Source organism: Gallus gallus, chromosome 5 (genome assembly GCF_016699485.2).
Source record: "Gallus gallus isolate bGalGal1 chromosome 5, bGalGal1.mat.broiler.GRCg7b, whole genome shotgun sequence".
In the NCBI taxonomy this organism is placed as follows: Eukaryota; Metazoa; Chordata; class Aves; order Galliformes; family Phasianidae; genus Gallus; species Gallus gallus.
In genome coordinates this window covers 17,384,608-17,404,033 of record NC_052536.1, presented here as the reverse complement: position 1 = coordinate 17,404,033, position 19,426 = coordinate 17,384,608, and the positions used below count along the sequence as shown (strand labels likewise).

General features: G+C 40.9%; 2 protein-coding genes across 12 annotated transcripts in view; one reads left to right on the top strand and one right to left on the bottom strand.

The window, feature by feature from the left end:
- Window positions 1-13,101, bottom strand: part of PPFIA1 (PTPRF interacting protein alpha 1) — a 50,804-nt gene extending 37,703 nt beyond the window's left edge. For all 11 annotated transcript variants that reach the window (XM_015286875.4, XM_046942395.1, XM_046942396.1 and 8 more), the window contains exons 1-2: window positions 11,926-13,101; window positions 10,558-10,821 (exon numbers count right to left, since the gene is read on the bottom strand). In XM_015286875.4, coding sequence (XP_015142361.3) covers window positions 10,558-10,821 — 264 coding nt within the window. In that variant the 5' untranslated portion in view covers window positions 11,926-13,101. The remainder of the gene's footprint in view (window positions 1-10,557; window positions 10,822-11,925) is intronic.
- On the top strand, window positions 12,671-18,701 carry LOC124418025 (sterile alpha motif domain-containing protein 1-like). Its single transcript, XM_046942538.1, has 4 exons — window positions 12,671-12,860; window positions 12,961-13,161; window positions 15,156-15,220; window positions 18,661-18,701. The coding sequence occupies exons 1-4, from the start codon at window positions 12,671-12,673 to the stop codon at window positions 18,664-18,666; spliced, it is 462 nt and encodes a 153-aa protein (XP_046798494.1). The 3' UTR covers window positions 18,667-18,701.
- Window positions 18,702-19,426: the final 725 nt, after the last annotated feature.

The window sequence follows — 19,426 nt, the reverse complement described above, 5'->3', positions numbered from 1 at the left end:
TAGCTTTAGGCACCTCCATTTTTGGAGTCCATGTCAGTAAAAAACTTACCCACACCCATATCCACCATGGCAAATGGAGAATACAGTTGTACTTAATTAAGAGGAAGAATCTTGCTTTACCAGTTCGACAAGATACAGGGCAAAACCAGTCTCCATATTTAATATGACACACAGAGATTTCATTTAAACTTTTCCTCTCCACAAAAAAGTTGGAGAAGATCTCCTGGGATGCTGCGGAGGATTTCATAATGCATAACACTCCTTAGAACTGTACAATAACTGCAAGGTATCTGAGAAAATTTAATAGAAGCTCAACGCTGTTAGTGGGACCCTCTACTATGGAGACTGACTCCTACTAAAGCTGTAACAAGTTTGTTGTAAACAACGCTGAGCTGTCAGCTTCCTTAGGCAAGAAAAAGTTACCAACTCCAAGCACGCTGCACTCACAAGGAACAGCACAATTCTTGATCAGCTGACATTTAATATTAAATTCCTTTAAGAATTAAATATCATTTAATCCTAAATCCCAAATTTCAGCATCTAAATCCTCACAGAAATAATAATTCACTTTTTTCAGAAATAGACCCAGAATGAGGTTCTTCGTGCATGATTAGTTCAGAGATGGAACCTCTCTGCTTGCAAAAACTGTAAGCAGCAGCTGAGGCTCTGCCCTGCCTTATTCCAGCTATTAATCTTGGCTCTAGCTGCCAGGTTTAGCTCTGGCCAGTAGTTGTATAGTGTGTTTTTCACACTGTGTTAAAAGGGAGTGCTTGGGAATATCTGAATAAGGCTGGCCGAGCCACTCTCATTAAACAAGCATCAACATGAATTTCCCTTCAGTGCTCCGATATATATTTATATACACACACACTTTTTTGCCAACTGATGAAAGTTCAGTTTTATAGTTTCAAACTTGTTTAAGCAAGTAATACTCAATGAGGACAGACAGATGCCTTCAGCATGTAATTCAACTCGCAGGCCCTTTACATTTTGTTTTTCTACTTCTTTGTATTCAATCACTCAGTTTACAAGCTAAGTGAATTCAGTAGCTGAAGCTAAATACTCCAATCTGCAATATTAGGAATGAAAGCAATTAGACCATTCTATTAAAAAGTTTACTTTTACATACAAAAACTACTCTAAAACCTGTTCAAAGAGTATAATCTCATGTCTCAAAACAGACATATCCAATATTGAAAAACAAAAGCTCAACCCAGTAACAGATTGTCAACATTGGTTTTATGCTTATATTAACATTCTGTTGCTTGTTTGTTTTGACTGCACAGAAGACATTCAAAACAAACAGTTCCATCAAATGTCATAACAACCACCTGAACCCAAAAGACATTACATCAGAACACATCCAAGGATATGGACAACATTCAACAGCAAGGAACAGAAAAAAAAAGAGAGGAGTCCTAACATGTTGCGACCAGCAACAGATGCTGCAGCAAAACTTGGATTGGTGAGGAGCCTGGCCTGCAAAGATGAATAAGCTCCTGTTCCACAATGGGTTACAAACAAGGGAAAGATGATGCAGCCAGGAAACCATGAGGGCTTGCACTCATTTGACAGAAAATACAAGCTTGGCCCATTTCTTCTCTATCTTCCAGGACAATTCTTTATAACCATTACACACAATACAGAAAGTGTTATGCAGTCTCTAAAGATAACAGTTATAAGGAATCAGTTGCACCAATGTATCAGCATAAATAAGGTTACAGCAAGAGGAAAGGGCAGTTTCTTTGCTGCATGGCATGGAAAGCTAAACCCTAAAAAGCTTTTTAATTCCCATTTTACAAGACCTAATCCCCTATTTCTTGAAACAAATGCTCAGATTTAAAAAAGACAGTATTGTTGAACCACACCCTCTAAAGACATTCTGCACACTCTAGCTGCATGTTCTAAAAGAGAAAGAACTAGATGCACCTGCCCCACGTTCTTCAACACAAAGCTAACAAAGAATGTTATTCATCTTCAGAGCCTTATCCCCAACAACTGTACCAAAATGCATGAAAAATATATTACTCTAGAGAGATTCTGAACTTAGATGTTCCCCTACAACATGCAGACACACATGAAGACCCCAACCACATTTACCCAAACGTATGAGGTCTGAAAGACTGTCCTTCATGCATGCTCTGGTCTTCCAACCATGGTCTCTAAGGTGTAAACTCATTCTCTTTATCCACGGAGTTTAGATTATCTGAAAAATTCCTAATGCCAGAGGAAAGTACTCACACAACACAATCCCAATTAAGTCTTTAAATGACTTCTGAATTATATGAAAATTCCATAAATGTGTTTCCAACTTATGACACAAGAGGTAGTCCATGCCTCAAACCCTAGTAGCAGCAAGAGATTGAAGTGTGAGATGTCAGGACTATAAATATGACTTAACAGAACCTTAAAGGATATTACATTACCAAGAGGACACAGGTTCCCCTTGGGAACAGTAAATCCACAAGTCTTATTCATTCACAAACTACAGTGAAAAGCACAGCTATAACAGATTTTAGATGAAAAAACCACACTTCAGGTATCAGATATCCTATTTATGGGCAGAAGGGCAGAGAAAGTAAGTTTAAACTATGAGACTCTATTGGCAATAGTAGATATGTCTACATGACTTTTGTGACGGGCATCTGAGAATCCACAAGTCAAACCCACAAACCCACAATTTAAACCTCACCATTGATCGAGTCAGATGTTCTTCTAAATGCACACTTCAGAATTCCTTTTCTACACAGTTTTGTTCCTGAAAACTGCTTAACATTTACATTTTACATTTACAAACATTTACAGTTTGACTTTTTTGTTTAAATCAAGCAGTTTGTGTTCAGCACACAATAAAACAAACAAGCACCTCCACTTTCAGATCTCTCTCCCCCTTCTCAGTGGCTTATTATAGGATCACACTTGAAATCTGTATGTAGGTTTGAAAACCAGACAAATCAAATCAGTTACTGCTTACTGAGATAACCAGTACCATTAAAATAACAGGAATTTACAATCCTCTTTACTGAATGAACCCTCTCCACATTAAAGAAAGTCTTACTGTTTACACAAAGGATTTGGGTAGCCAAAATTCCTTTTCAAGTAAGGAAAAATAAATACTATTTCCCATTACAGGAAGTTGTCAGCATTGAGAAGACAGTGATTAAACTTCACTCGTGCAAGGACTCAGCTACATCTGTAGTTAGATCTCTCAGCCACACAGCCAGCTAAAGTCTGGCACAAAAACTGTTTCATCTGCACCTCCTGAAAAATTTTGGCTTGTTTTTAAACTGTGAAAATTAATCAGCAACCTCAGCTCATATAGTTAGATCCTTATACTGTGTCTTCTTCTTTTTAAGTAAAAAGTTACGTTTTCAAATGCAATGTTTCTCTACGAGACATTTAAATTGCACAAGACTGAATTTGGTATGCATTTATACAGGAGAAACAAGATCATTAAAAACAAGCAGAAATTTCTAGAGAGTTAGATGACAAATGGAATTGGGTAACAAACTGTACCACATGCTAGCAACAGAGGGTAAGGTATGGCACAGTATGAGTCAGAGCATACCCAAACAGCTGCTCTTCCACAGAGAGGAATCAAAGGCTGCCCATTTTACTACTGCAGAAAATGGAAAAAAACCCTAAATGTTTTCCAAGAGGACTTTTTTCCCTGTTTCCTCTTAATAAAACTAGACAGACAGACATTCTATCAAAATTCTCAAGCTTTTTGCCACGTCATTTGTTTAAAATCTATCCTGAAGATATGTGACAATGTCTAATACTGGGAGCATAAGGACCTTTTCATCATGGCACCTTGAAGCACTTTGCAGACGTTCTAAAGCCCAGTACTATTTCTAAACATCCATAAAACAGAAGAACTACAGGAAAAGGTATCTTGACTGTTCTTACTCGTTTGCTCCCAAGAAAGTCACAGTGTATTTCAAACTCAACCAAAATTATATTCCAGTTCAAATTTTCACTACCACCCTCAAAAACCATTTCCTGAGCAGACACGAGCATAAACACATGAGCACAGTTCAAGGCCAGCCACTGTGGAATAGCAGAAGAGAAGATTAAGCAATACAGCTTCTCTTCCTGAAAACATTACAGTTTGAGCCACTGTAAGAACAGGCCCCCGAGCCTTGGTACAACAGCCAGTCAGAAGGAGCCAACTTGCAGTTGAGCTTACAATGAAACCGAAGGTAAATTCCAAAACAGATAGAGGAGGTCATGGGCAAAAGATTGGTCACGTTAGTTTATGGAGGATCTTTTAGGAATACTTTTAGGAAGTATTGTAACCACAGTCCGCCTCCAGTTCTGAATATATGAACCAAAAGAACAATCTCCTCAAGTCACCTACAGATACATACTCAGCTCACTGTAAAAATTATTTGGAACTTACAAGAGGTAGACACAGCATTTGCATGCATTTCTGTGAAAAAAAAAATGTCCAATAAGGGAAAAACTCCCCTCAACAGCAAAATAATAATTCTTTTTTCAGTCTGGAGAATGCAAAAACATTTTTCCTGGCAAGCATCTCAACACATTTCCTCACTTGTATCTGGAGACTACATAGACAAACTGAGGGAAAAAAAGCACTTAGAAAGCTATGAACACTCAGATTACCCAAAACACACAATCTAAATATTTCCCTTCTCAGTAATTGTGGATTGAGATTCATACATACAAGAAATTATTAGAAACACTTTCTAGTACATGTCAACATCTATCATCATTCAGTCTCACACACCTGAAGATGCAAACCATCTTAACTGCTAAAAGCAGCCTACGTAAAGACACCTGACTTACACCTTTAAAGAAGGAAAACAAATGCAAACTTAAGAGAAAGACTGATGTGTATTAACTGAGTTCTGGGATGAAGGGCTAAGCTGAGAATTTATGAAAGGCAAAATTACTGATGGACAGCTAATAAGTTCTCTCCAAAGATTTAAGTTCCCTGTGAACACTTAACTGTATCTGATCTACATACTGACTTCAGCTCCTATGCTGTATTCTGGAAGGTATTTTCTGATGTATAATCTGGTGTTATCACATCAAGCATAGTGAATACTTTCCAAGCGTAATCCAGTAAAAATCAGATGGGGAGTGTTTGTTATCTTCAGTCTTTTGATGATTACTCTATGAGCACCTGACGGTCAAGTTTCCACAAGGCCATTAACTTAAAATGCAAGCATACATACCACAAACAAACCCATAGTCTTAACTTCAAATCCTATAGCGTCAATAAACATAACGCTCACATCTCCCAAATACCAGAATGGAGAAACCTAATATCGATTGCTCTGAGGCTCTAATCACTAAGAACTCCAACTTTCATAAACATGTTTTTTATTTGTTACTAATCTTAAAAGGAAGCCAAGGGCTTCCTTCTCTTTTTTTAAACCTCTAGAGAGAAACTAGAAATAAGTAGCCATGCTGAGACTTTAAGGCTTGGAGCAATCATCTTAAAATGAGTCCTGAGGTATACTCTTAAAAAGCAGAGAAAGGGGCAGGAGGGCTGGCAGATGAAAAAGTCTCTATTTTCAGAATACCAAAGCAAACACTACTTATTGTACAGGTGGCTACAAATTAGCATAAGTGAGTATATATGCAAAGTTTACCTTGCCCTACTACATGTTTTACGAACTGCTTGCTTTGGTTATAGCTCTTCTCACTCAAGCTTATACAGTCTGCTGGTCAGACTGCAAGTTAGATGACAGCACCTCACAAGTTAATAAACCCATTATCAGATATTTGCACACTGACCGAAGAGTGAGAAAAATAATCGCCAGCTCATCTTTCACAGCTACATCCATAAAGCACCATTAAAACAAACAAAAAGCACTTTTACTTAGTCACCAATACATCCTTCCTGCTGATCAACGAAGGAAAATAAAAACCAATAGCTTTAGACTATTCATTTTATTAAAGGGATTGATAGAACATGGTAAGAGCAGTGAAGTTTCAATGAACTTGCACAAACATTTAAATGAAAAACTGAGAAGCCAGAACAAATGCTAGGGGTCTGGTCCTGAACATACACCTTTTGGACACAAGCTGTCTCTTTCTGTGCCTTTTAGTAAAAAAAACATTAGGGAAACTGAGATTTATTGTTATAGTCAGCAAAGAATTCTAAACATTAACCCATACCTCCATCTGACTTAAGCTAGCGTGGATAAAGACGACCCAGTAGTTTACTACCAGCAACTCCAAGCAAAACTCAGCAGGTGAACGTAAACAGGAATAAAATTATACTTGTCTGAAAAAAGCAACTGAAAGACTCGTGTTCATCTTAGCTGCCACAGTGCTGGGCGAGAAATGGAGGCTATGTCTGTGTGACACAGCTGCACAACTGAAACCTTTTTAGATCTCTATCAATCCTGGGTAGACTGCTGAGACTAATGGCTTTTACTAAGAAGCCAGAATTGCATCTTGCTGAAGTAAGAACAGGCAACGTCACCTCAAGGCTGAGTAGTTGTGAATACCGTAAATGAAGCTGCACTTAAAACGCTCAGGAAATTTCAGCTACTGCAAAGTTTGGCAAACCCTTCACTTAATGTACTTTCCGCAGCCGTGTTCTTCATATCTCCGCACAATTCAAGACCTCAGTTCTCCATCTATGACATCCTGTATTATTTAAAACTTGCCTGGAGGAAATCCAAATAACACCATTAATAAAGTGACAACTAAATCCATAAATTCACCATTACTAAACAACACCAGGGCAGACTCCAGACTAAAAGTTTTGATGTCTGGCATGCAAGAAATATCTAACTATTTCTCAGACTACGAAAAATCATTATATAGAGACAGATCTGAACTTAATTGAGCATAAATATAAACAGACATACTATTTTTTAATAGAAGCATGCAGCAGTGATAAAATGTTTACTATAGATAGAATGCAACTAAAGATGACCTAGCAGGGATTCGCTTTAAATTAAGATAAGACAGGCATCCTAGTAAAGCTGAAGCCAAACCAAAAATCACAGGCAGCTTTTTTCCATATTTAATTCCATATTACAGTAAGCATTCTTACTTTTATACACATGCATGCACAGACCCTTCAACAGAAAACTCATCTATGCTCCCTTACATATAGGATTTCTGAACACAGAACTGAACCATGAGAAACACAAGGACTAAATTGGATCTACAAGCTGCTTTGCACAGCGAATGGTACGATACATCTCAGACTAAAACATAACTACAATAAGATTAAGGTGGATCTTAGTAAGAGAACTGCTTTATCACAAAAGCACAGTATTCGTTCATTAGCGCTCAAAGTTCTGTAACATATAGAATTATCCTGATAAGAATGGCTCTGAATTCATCCATTGTACAGGTATGAGTCTGTAAATTAAATGGCAGTCTTCTCTATCCAAAACAAGCCTGACATTGGCATTCACAGAAACATCTACATGGAATCCTACCAACAAACTGAAGCCCAGTCTGTCATCTCAACGCCACAACTGGTAGTCACCTGGAACTCATCAACCTTATGTTGAAAACATTAGTCTGAAACACACCAGCATCCTATGCATTTCTCAGATTAATCTACAAGTTCTAAGCATGCTTATCTTAAAATACGTAGAAAACACACTGGAAGTACATAAAGGGCATGGAAATGACAGAGTCAGCTATTCATCTGACCATAATTATATCATAACTGAATGTGTTTACACTGAAAAGATAAGTTATTTAACTTCTCAAAGTAAAAAGTGCAGTTTCATTATTTCTGTGAAGAATACAAGGAAGAATAAAAGTGGTTTTGAATTCTTGCATGGCAATTTGATTTCATCCAATTCATGTTCCAAGGTCAGAGTAAATTTTAACCAAGGTAAGAGATAATGTCCAGGAAACAAAAAGCATTGCTAAATTAAACAGAAACTAGTTACTTTATCAAGGCAATGTTGACAAATTTTGTTTCAAACCGTTCATACAAGAAAAGCTTGTCAATTTTATAAGTGAACATAGCAAAGCACACCTATAACAGAATGCTCTTCTCTATGTGAACTAGAGAACCACAACAAAAGTCTTCCTGCTCTAAGTAGCTCTTCTTGTTTTATGCAAACTGGAACAGATGCCTTTACATTACTAGCTGCCCATCATACAACAAGCGCATTTGAAGAGTCTTTCTCCAGTGTTTTAGAGAAGGGAAAAATCACTGCAGCAGAATAAACTGCAATTGTTTTTATAACTTACAAAGATGTGCAAATACACAAGTACCGATATGCCATTTTGTAGCTACATACACAGAGGCTCCTTTACTATACTACAGAAACTCAGTGAACACAGGGAATTCAGAGCAGCAACATCATTAGAGATAGAGCATCCTCATACCAAAACCAGAGAAATTTTGGTGTAGAAGCAGTTTGCCATCCCCCCCCTTCCACACAAGGAGTTTCCATCAAATCATCACAATGGTCTAACTGGTTGATTCAGCTAAAAACATAAGCAACAGAAAGACCCCCTACAAACAAGTCAATTCAGTACTCCTGAGGATAAAGGTGCCCTAAAATCAACTCCAAAGACACATACACACTGAGCCAGGGGAGAAATAATACATTTGTTAGATACTGACTCAGTAATTCACACCATTATACTGGCATTCGCACCACCACTCCAATTGATCTTCACATCTTTCTACTAAACTGAAAACATCTACTATGATTAAAAATATTTAGAGAAAAAAATAGCACTGCCAAGTAACCTTTTTTCCCTGAAAAAAAAAATGTAATGCAGTTGTCAGTAAAGTTATCCTGCTTCTACCCCTACTTGAAATCCACAGTTGAACAATGGGTCGTTTGAGACAGCAGTTCAAAAGAATGTTCAGCTTGAAATAATTAACAAAAAAAGTTTGACTGGTTCCAAATACTGTAGCCAGCAGAAAGTTTTTCTACTGGACACTTAACAGAATTTTAATCAGAATTCTGTCAGAAATTTACTAATCTGAAGTAACCAATTAATTGCCATACTCACAACAAGGGTTTGCCAAACACAGAAGACATTTCTGATCTGTTGCTTTCTACAACAAGAATAATGAGTTACTTTGTGAATGTAACTTTTGAAAGCACCGTCAATTCTCACTTTCTACAATCATCTGAGCTTAAGCATGACTGAAGACAAAAGTGGTACGGTTCCACACCACCACATCAGTTTCCAACAGCAATCTACAAAAATCCATTTTTGCAGTGTATTTACGTAAAGTTGCAACTGAACCTTGAGACTTTGCTTCCCCACTCATCTCATGTGAAAACATACAAATGTGACATAGATGAAACTGGGAATTGTTGAACTGCCTGAATCTTTCATAAATGTTTAGAGAAAATGTTTACACACTGGTAGCTTACAAGATTTAAGAAGGAAAACAGAATGAAAGAGGTAAGACATAATACAGCTTAGAGAGCTCTGGTGATTCCGCTCAGCCACAAATTCAAGTGTAACAGTTTACAGATCATACAATTGGTTAATGGCACCCATTAATGCAGCAGATCTGGAAGAGCAGCTAAAGAGAAGCCACAATTATTACAATAAAAAGCAACAGAAAAACAAAGAATATTTTTGCCTGCAGCACATGATTTAACACAGGGAACAGCAAAGGTTGGAAAATTCTCCTTTCTGATTTCTATCATAACATTGTAATCCAACTGCATTAAGATTTAACTTTTTAGTTTCTGTCCAAGTAATTTCCAGTATTATTTAACATATCAACAGCCATACAGTGGAAAAAGGAGAGTTTAAAATTACTGCTTTAAACAGTATGAACAGTAACTACAGTATTTAGGAACATATAGATACTTGTAATAACTTACATGTTTTCCTTGTAACAACACATGCAAGCCCAACATCATTGTGACAAACTTGGGACAACAACCAAGCAAGCTAGAAAGTGCAAGGCTATCAATAGTTAACTGACAACTGAAAGTGGTCTCTGCTTTGCCTACAGTCTAAAGCTTTCCAGAGCGTTCAAAGTTCAGTTGGTTTTGATTTTATTTATTAAGACTGGAATGGAATAACTAAGAACAGAGAACATCTGTAGACATCTACAAACTCTCTTAACTGCACACTACTGCCCTATACAATATGTTAAGGACTACAGGCTACATGCGAGCAGACTGCATCATCCAGAAGTCAATTTCAACTCAAGCCTGTAACAATATCAGAACAGTCTGCTTCATTCCCCCACGTGGTCTACATGTATTTCTTAAACACACAAACGAAACAGGCAGTAAGAAACACTAAAACACCGGTGACAGAAAAAAGTCCACCAGGTTCCATTAAACAAAGCAATGCAGAAACGACCTCATACTCCTGAGCCAAAGAAATGCCAGAAACAGGGAAAGCGCACTGGAGGGAATGGGCTGATGTTCTCTACTTGTCCTGCTTTTCTATCTTTCTCAAAGTGAGCAAGCACCAACGAATACTTCAGGAAAGCACTAGGTTGGATTGATCTTTCCCTACCATAACCTGTTCAGTAAATTGAATATACAAGACCACAGTAAAAACGACAAAGAAAAGTTACCAGAAAATAGCTTCCTTTCAAAACGTCCATACCTGTGGAAGTGCAGTATTGAGCTGTCTCTGCAAGGAATCTCTTTCATGCCCAACTTCATGCAGCTTGCCCTGGGTCAACGCTAGCGTCTCCTGAGTTTCTCTTAGCGTTTCCAGAAGGCGATCCCTTTCTTCCAACATGGATACCATTAACTGTTCAAAATGGGAATCAGCATCTGACTGTAATGGGGAACCTGAACCATGGCCTCCATTTCCCCCAGAGGGAATCTCTGCCTCACTGATGGTTGGCATCACCTCACACATCATCTTGAAACAAAACAAGACAAAACAAAGACCATACATTTAAGTCAAACAAATCTAAACAGGATAAGCAAAGGGACTTTGGATACTATCCATAATATCAGCTTAGGTCTCTCAATGATAGCATCAGCAACGGTTGCCAACACCTTAGTGTTTGCCACTATTTCATTAAGATTGTGGGTGAAAAGGTAGACAATCAATTTAATCAAGGCATCACTTCATAATGAGAATCCTGTGACATCTTGCAAAACCAGATTTTCACAGCTGCTTTTCAAACTATGATCTCATTTTAATGGACTTATATTTTTGTTAAGAGCAAACTGCCGCTGAGATCTTTAAAAAACAAAGATAAGGCATGCAACAAGCCACCAGAAATTATAGACTTAAACCAGTTACTGATTACACTGCATATTTTGAGAATCATTATATGCTTCTTCCAAGTCTTCAAACATATACAGATAATATCTAGAACAGTACCCTGAGTTTATGCTGCTGTCTTGTAGGAACCCACTGGTAAATGTGATGCATATAAATTAGAGGTAAATCCACATAGCCCAAATTCAGGAGATAAAAACATAAAGAAAGATAAAAAGAAAAAATTCATTACAAAGTAGTAGCAGCTGTCATTGTGAATTACAACATAAAGGTAAAGGGAATTGAAAATAATTCAAGGCAGAGTATGAATACAATTAATTATGCAAATGTAAGTACTTTACTATAGTCAAACTGAAAGGACTTGTAGGAGACCCTAACAGATCGCAAGTGGCTATGATAGCAAGCATTTAAAAAACGTGGAAAAACATACAAATATTTGCAAGTGCTTAATTGCACTCTTTCACTGAACCACTTAAGACTTTTGAAGTTCTTTAGACAGCCTCTTTCAACATCAGAGATCTGTCATGCTTAAAAAATGGTTTGCTCAGTTATCAGTCTGTTCTCAACATTAAGCTGAAACTCATTTTAAAGAAAAACTGAACTTTCTCAGAGCCTTCTACCAAAGTTATGCCTCTGAATCTGCTGAAAGGTTCTGAGCACCCTTAAGTACTCTGCAACATCTTCACATCTGATTACCCACAAACCCTGTACTTTCAACACCACTCCATTATTTACCTTGCTCAATAAAATAAAAAGGCTTGGAAAATGGGCTCCAGGTTTCCAGCAGTACCGGTTCTTCTGTTTTTAGTAGTTTTTTGTTATCCTCCAAAATCTTGTGGATTGCAAAGCATCCATTCAGCTACAGTCCAACATCTGTTTAACTGAAACACCCCGTGTACGTGAAAACAAATAAAACTGCCCAATAAAGAACAGCTCCAATAAAAAGCAGCAGCAACTCCAGCTAACTAGCCAAGTCCCCAGCACAGAAGAATGTGAAAATTAACCTCTCGTCTATTGTTGGCCCATAGGTCCTGCAACAGCTGGGATGGGGGAATCATGTGCAGAGAGAAAAACGTAGTCCGACGCACCGGTGCAAAAGCTTCAACAGTTCATGGCTCGGAAATCCCACTCATGTCACAATCGCATTATTAAACAGAATACGGACAGCACGGGAAAACGGCTTGAGTTTTATCGCGAGGGATTTGGAAAAGCCTCCTTCCTTTTCTCTTCTGCGAATTCCAACGGGAGGCTCTCCTTTCAGTTTCCTGGGTCTCCGTCCAAACATTTATAATCCCAGCAGCGAGGAGCTGATATCGGGTCGGAAGACGCGGGGAAGGGAGACCCGTCGCTGCACAGCCTTCAGCCTTCCATCCGACGCGGAGCCGAGCTCCCGGCCGGCTCAGGCCCCGAGGAGGAACGGGGAAACGCGACGGTGCGGGCCTCGCCGCTCCTCTCTCCAGCAGCGGCCCGCCGAACAAAGATGCTGGGCGAGCAGACGGAGCCTTCTGCCCCGCGCCGGGCCGCGCCTCTCTCCCGGCTGAAAGCCCTCAACCGCGAGCCCGCCCGCGGAGGCTCCGGCGCGGCCAGAGACGAACGAGCCCCCCTCTCCGGGCCCTACCGAGCGGTCCCTCCGAGCCGGGCCCGGCTCCGCCCGCCGCCGCCGCCTCCACGTCCGTGGCGGCCGATAAGCGGCCGGCCGACGCCGGGCAGGGTGCCTCCGCGTCCCGCGGCGTGGCCCGGGGGAGCGGTGAAGGCCCCGCGCTCTCGGAGGCCCCGGATCGCCGCCGGCCGACCCGCAGCTCCGCGCCGCGCCAGCCCCGAGCGCCACCGCCTCCGCGCCGCCGCCTCCCGCGTCTCCCGGCGCCCTCTGCGGCTCGTATATAAATCAGTGCGAGGCCCACAATGCACCGCGAGAGGTCGGCGTACGGCCCGCCCTCCTCTCCGCCCCCGGTTCTGGACTCGCTGCGGCGGGTGGGTTCGGCTCGGCTTCAGCCCTTCTCTCTTAGGTCTCCGAGTTCGAGTCCCGTTTCCGCGTGCGCCATTCCCTGCCCCTACAAGCGACACTCCCGCCGCCCACGGGTACCCTCCCGAAAGGAGGGATGGGAGGCGCGCTCGCTGAGCAACAGGGCAGGACCAGAGTCGCTGCCAGCGCCAGAGCGGCCCCGTCACCGCGCGCAGTGACGGCCGGAGCAGCGTCCCTTCAGGGGCCCGGCGTGTCGCGGCACAGCCCTGCCGGGCGGGTCTGTCCGCTGCTTGCAGCAGGCTGCCGGCGTGGCCCCAGCGCCGGCGCCTCGGTCTGCTCCCTACCCTCAGCCCGCCCCCTCGCCTCGGCCTGCTGTCTGTGACCTGCACGCTTTCAGCAAGCCTTAAATACCTGCGAGGTGGAGCGGTGCGTTTAGGTCTTAACCTCGCAAAGTTGTGAGGCAGTGGTTTTCTCCAGTGAAATAGTGTAACTCGACAGCTCTGGCATAAGTAAAAGCGGTCAGAAGAGCCAGCTAGCTACACCCTGCTCCTCTCACCTGCACAGGACAGGAGGTTTAATAGTGATGAAAACAGTGTGCTGAGCTTCCTTCCAACAGTAACCTCTGCACTGTGTGCACAGCCCAACCCAGGCCCCACCGGCCAGAGGTGGCCTTGCTGGCACGACCCATTCCCCACAGGAAGCAGGCTGTGGGTGCACTGACATCATAATGTCTTTTCTTTTTTTTTTTTTCCATGCGACCTGTTTCCAAAACAGCATATATGTGTTTTCCACATAGTTTTCACTCTGTTCCCGGATGATTGTGCTTTTAGAGCTTTTTTTCCATGCACCTGGATAAGGATGGAATGTGTAGGCAAAGCTTAGAGAAATCTTATCTCCGTGCTTCTCGAGCTCTGTGAGAGAGTTGTGTTACTACTATGAATAAAGCATTTGCATTTTGGTTCCTGTTCTTGCTTTTACAGTGCAAAGCTCTGAAAAGCACCAAGGGCCGGTTACACAGACAAAGGCACGTCATGCCAAGAAGTAACAGTCCCCACGTTGAAGCTTGTGTGGTTTTGTGCCCAGATTATGTGACACCTCATCTGTGAATGGAATATATTGACACCCAGCACTGAATAGAAAGGACCATTAATTAGTTACTCTTCATTCCCCTGAGTACAGAAATCTTTACAATTACCAATTTACTACACTGTGCTCTTTTTCTTCCCTTTGGTATTTGAGTCTTTAGGGTGAAATTGGGTCATGTTTTTAAGCTTTCCTCCCTCCACAGCCATGAGGTCTCGATTTTTTTTTCCCCTTGAGGGTTCTGTTGTTATCACATGACTCTGGGAGCTGGAAATTTAAGGAAGAAGCCAAATATTACGAAGCACATTCAAATCACAAGTTCTGCCAAATGCTGGTTAGCACAGTTAACACTGAGTTAGGGCACAATTTAAGCATAATTGAAAAAAAAAATACTGAGATCTATCTTTTCAGTATAGAAGTGTTAGGGGAAATAAGGGTAAAATCAATTGTGCTGTTTCAGAGGAAACTGCCCAGTGCTATGAATTAACCTGTGTTGTCCAACAGTCTCAGTATGACTTAATACTATTATTTATAAGCATTGATATAGTCATACTGAAATATCTAGAAGCTTGTAAGCCTGGATTTTAACATAGGCTGCTTAAAATGATCACAGGAGGGGAAGAAAGAAGGGGCATTCTTCATTTGGCCTTCTCCTTTTACCTGTTACTGAGGGTTTCAATCCACACTGAGGGGTCCTGTCATATAATTCACATTAATGTCAAAACTAACCATGGAGTCTGGGCTATGCTTGTGAAGCACAACAACTTGAACATAATCAATTCTTTATTTCTAAGCACACTTCTACAGAAGAATGCTTCTATTCCTTTACCACAAACTGCATTTTACTAGCGTTAACAAAGATCACCCATAAGTTGCATGCAGTTCATCCGTGATCATATTATGTACTTGTACACCACAGGTGGTGACTTTCATTCTATAAAGAAAACAAAAATATCCTGCCAGCTTGACCTGCTTTTTGAAAAGGTAAGCAAAGCTCTAGCAAAGACACATAAACACTTCAGATTCAAGTGAAAATCTGACCCAGTTTTTTAGGCACAGTCACAAACACATCAAATGAAAATGTACAGAGGGAAGAGGAAAGATGGGATTTCCTTACCTCTCAGACTAGGATTTCAGGTAATTCTTTCCTTCTTCTATAATGCAGTATTCACAAAGGAAATATAAAAAGGTAAATAAGTCTAATTGATACTGGTCTAATAAAGTGAGATTTTGAAAACTGAAAAGCATTAAAAAAATCTGATTTTTCTGTCATTCTCCAAACGTTACCAGGTATGCACCTCTGCAGCTGAACTGCTGTGCCTAAACTACCATCACATGATAGACAGTGGAATTTTTCCATAAAATGGGCAGGCATAACAAGTACAGGATGCTAAATTAAGCTGCCATTAGCTGATTGTGATCAAATATTTCTTAGGTTTTTTTATTGCTAGTAGAGCAATTTTTTTCCACTGACAACAAAGAGTGTAGAACTCCAGCCAAAGCTTTCTCACTGCAGTTGTTTCAATGAATCCAGAAATACAGTTATTCCAAAGGGAACAATTTGGGAAGTGAACAAATAGGGACCATAACAACTTTTGAAAAAGTAATCAAAAAAGTACAACTACAAATTTTGAAAGACTTTCAAGTATTTAATGGAATTATCTCATTGCCATTAATCGGCAACCAATAAACCGTGGCAGCGTGGAAGCAGAGGTCCAAATATGAGAGCCAGCACAGGCAATTGGTGCTTAGTGTTGAGATCTTCTCTGTTTCACAGACTAAAAAGTTGTGCCTTGCCTCTTATGCTAAGCTGAGATCTGAATTTTTGTACCCCGTGAATATGTTCCTTAGCTGTGTCAGCTGTGGTGGCAGGGCAACAGTCACGGGATACCTTTGCTGATAGGACAGTGCTCATTGTTTTGTCCTCATCCTTTGGGAGTCAGAGTTCAGTGGCACTGAAGGTGTTTGTCCTGACTGCCTCATCAGTGTTGCAAGTCAGGGAAGTCCTTCCAGGTGAGAATGCAGGTGGGACAGTACATGCTGGTAAGGGTGAAATCCTTACTTGCTGTCTTGATTACTTCTGCTGTACCAATTCTGTGGACAGAGCACTTCCATCTAAGGAGCTGTCAACCAGCCTCTTCAGAATAATGTTTTCAAGCAAAAGAAAACTGGCTGGAAAAAGAAGTAGAATTTACAGCTGTATGAACGAACGCTATTTCACTTCAACTTGTCATACAGAAAGAAAAACAAAAACTAATAAATTTCCCCAGAAGGAATACAGCCCGGTTTGATTTTCATTTAATATATGAGTCAAATTGAAGGTTTGTGAATGTAAGGGTAAAAGGTTAAACACCATAGGCACAGAACTGACAAACTCTATAAAATCGGACACCGCACTACACCCAGTCAGACTAATTGCTCATAGACCTTGGTTATGTGGAATAAATTCATAACTGAACCTCTGCGTTCACAGAGATCCTGAAAGATATCATTAGATTTTCTCTCAGTTTGGGATGATCTAGAATGTAGATTTTTTTTTGCCTTTGAAACTAAATGTTGTTTTGGCTCTGAGTAGTTAATAACAAAACTAAACCATTCTACCAACCATAATCATGCTCCATTATGAAGGCAGAAGAAAGAACATAACACACAGTTCTGAACTGGAGAGTAAACATGTAGGAAATCAATGAATTAATCCTCACTTCGACCAGCCGGCTGACAAGGCACAAGGAATCTCATTTAGCTTTCCCAGCTCATCTCACCTGTGGCCAGACTTCCCCTCTAGGAAGCAAAAGATGTCACCTGTAGACTCTCCTTAGCCTAAAGGAGTTGCCACCATAGTTTTGTCATCTCCAAATCTTGTATTACTCTATACACAACTTTTAGAGGAGAGATGGAAATGCTAGTGGTTTAAGCACTTTCGTGATAAATGGGTTTCAGTGTCCAGAGCCTCAGGTAGAAACAGAGTTCACATGGCATATTAAATGTCTCATATAAAAGGGAGGCACTGTCTCCTCATGTATAAAGAGCTAGGCATTTATTCATGCCCAAAAGGTTAGCTTAGTCCAGAAGAAAACTCAAATTCAGACGATCCCATTCAAGAATGTGCCTCCCACACACCCTCCTGCAAATATCTTTGTCAGATACTCAGCTTTCTGAGTGCTATACTCAAAGACTAGACCCTACGTACAGCAGAAATTTCTAAGGCACCCCAAAAAGATCAGGATTTCAAAGCCACATTGTATGGCTCCCTGTGTGGAGCCCAGCATAGGCCAGGGCAGACGAGTGTAGGTAGGATCAGTGTTTCAAAGTGCAACTGAATCATCAGATCTTTGTGTAACACTCTGTCTTGCACATAGTACACATGAAATACTCAGGATAGAGTCAGGAAAATCCCTAGGTATTTCCTGTACAACACCAAAATACTTCTTGGCATTTCTCTTTATTTGCAGTACCAGAAAAATGGTTTCCTTCTTCCTTCTACCTCGGCACGCACCCCAAGACATGCTGTACAGCATCAAGTGTGAGCAGCTCAGATATTTTCACTGAATAAGCATGATGACCTTTTTATTAGTTCAGTGAGAGGGCTGGCTGCTCTCCCATGGCATTTGGTGAGGCACTACACTTGGAGACATGATCAGTAAGAGCCATGCACTAAAGAAACTGGCAGCAAAGTCATTGCTTTGGAGACTGGGATTAGATACCCAGTCACTCCCCGCACCTCATAACCACGCAATGAAGTTCAGCAAAAGATGGTAAAAACAGAGAGCAGGAAAAATAAAAAAGGGAAAAGAAGAAAGAAAAAAAAGCTCGGCTTTCCTGTCACATGATAGACACGGCTCCAGTGTTTATCCCATCCGATCAGCAGCAGCCCCTTCCTGCCCTCCCCAGCTGGCTGAGGGAAGCCACCTGCTGCCGCTGGCCTCCCTGCACTACATCGCATCACCTGGGGGAGATCAGGGCCCACAGGCTTCTCCCTTCTGAGCTGAGCCTGTGGCACTGTGCTTAGTCCTCATCCTTCCCAGCTGCCCCACTGGGAAAATACATTTTGAACACGTCTCACTCATTTCATACTGAAAGGAGAGGATTTTTGCCGACAGCACCAATTACTCTTCCGTCAGTATACGCATGGCCATTCTTCTACCATAACAAATGCATCCAGAGGTTGCTGAGCAGAAGAGCCTCTTTGCCTGGGGGGAGAAGCAACAAGAGGGGACGAAACCATACGGTGGTCTATAGAGAAGAGGACAGAGCAATTAATGGCTATGCCAGAGTGTAGGGGTAAGTGCACTAGAAAATGTGTCAACCCTTTGGCAACGGAAGTTGCGACTGCTAGAAACAGTGGCTTGCCATAGTTCTCTACATCAACATGTTATTTGTACTGTACAGATTTAGATGGATTTTTAGATGTTTGATTTATGCAGGTGTAAATCAGACTGCTCTGAAATCTCAGAAGGTTTTCAGTTGGATTGCTTCATCTGATAGGAAGAACAGCCTCCACAAAACAGACAGCTCTGAAGATGTGCAGAAAACTTTTAAGAGAGCAGATGAACTTCAAGTATGTATTTTAATGGGAATCATACAGTATTTATTTTATTGGGTATGTCAGTACTATAAATATTTTCTAAATTCAGCTGCTGTTCCTACAACCAAAAATGCATATGCCCACTCAAGTACAAACCCACTGAACTTGAAAAGGTTTGCAGATTACTTTCAGCTCCAGTTGTGCGGTTTACAGCACAGAATTGTTGCAGCTGTTGTCTTTTTTGTATTGATTTACAGTGACAGAAATCCCCCTGAGCTATGAAGACTTTCTAAAGAAAAGTATCAATTAGTTCAATCTTGAGTGAAATGTATCGTTAATATCTAATGCAAGGGTAGTTTACAGTAAGTGAATATACTGATTTCAGTGCATCTTTACATAGAGTGTTTGAATGTAACAAATGACATCTTCTACCTACAATCCCTTTCAGTTGTAAGTTCAGGGCAATAGGGCTGAACATTATTTAGATACACTTTAAAAAAAATCAGGAAATTCATGTGGCATAGCTGAAGCAGAAAGGTCTAGAGTCAAGGATTCAGAAACAGCTGTGATTCTGCACCTCCTGACTCACTGGAGCAGGTCTGGATACATTCCACCTGGCTGATCACCTACATTCTGAACCCATTTACCCTTGCCTGCCTCTGTAA

Bases quoted from the DNA above. Each gene is read 5' to 3' on its own strand.
- LOC124418025 (XM_046942538.1), top strand. From the start codon at position 12,671: ATGCTGGGCGAGCAGACGGAGCCTTCTGCCCCGCGCCGGGCCGCGCCT. The intron at 12,861-12,960 runs GTCCGTGGCGGC...GCGCTCTCGGAG, and splicing joins CCCGCCGCCGCCGCCTCCAC to GCCCCGGATCGCCGCCGGCC. The intron at 13,162-15,155 runs GTGGGTTCGGCT...TGTACACCACAG, and splicing joins TTCTGGACTCGCTGCGGCGG to GTGGTGACTTTCATTCTATA.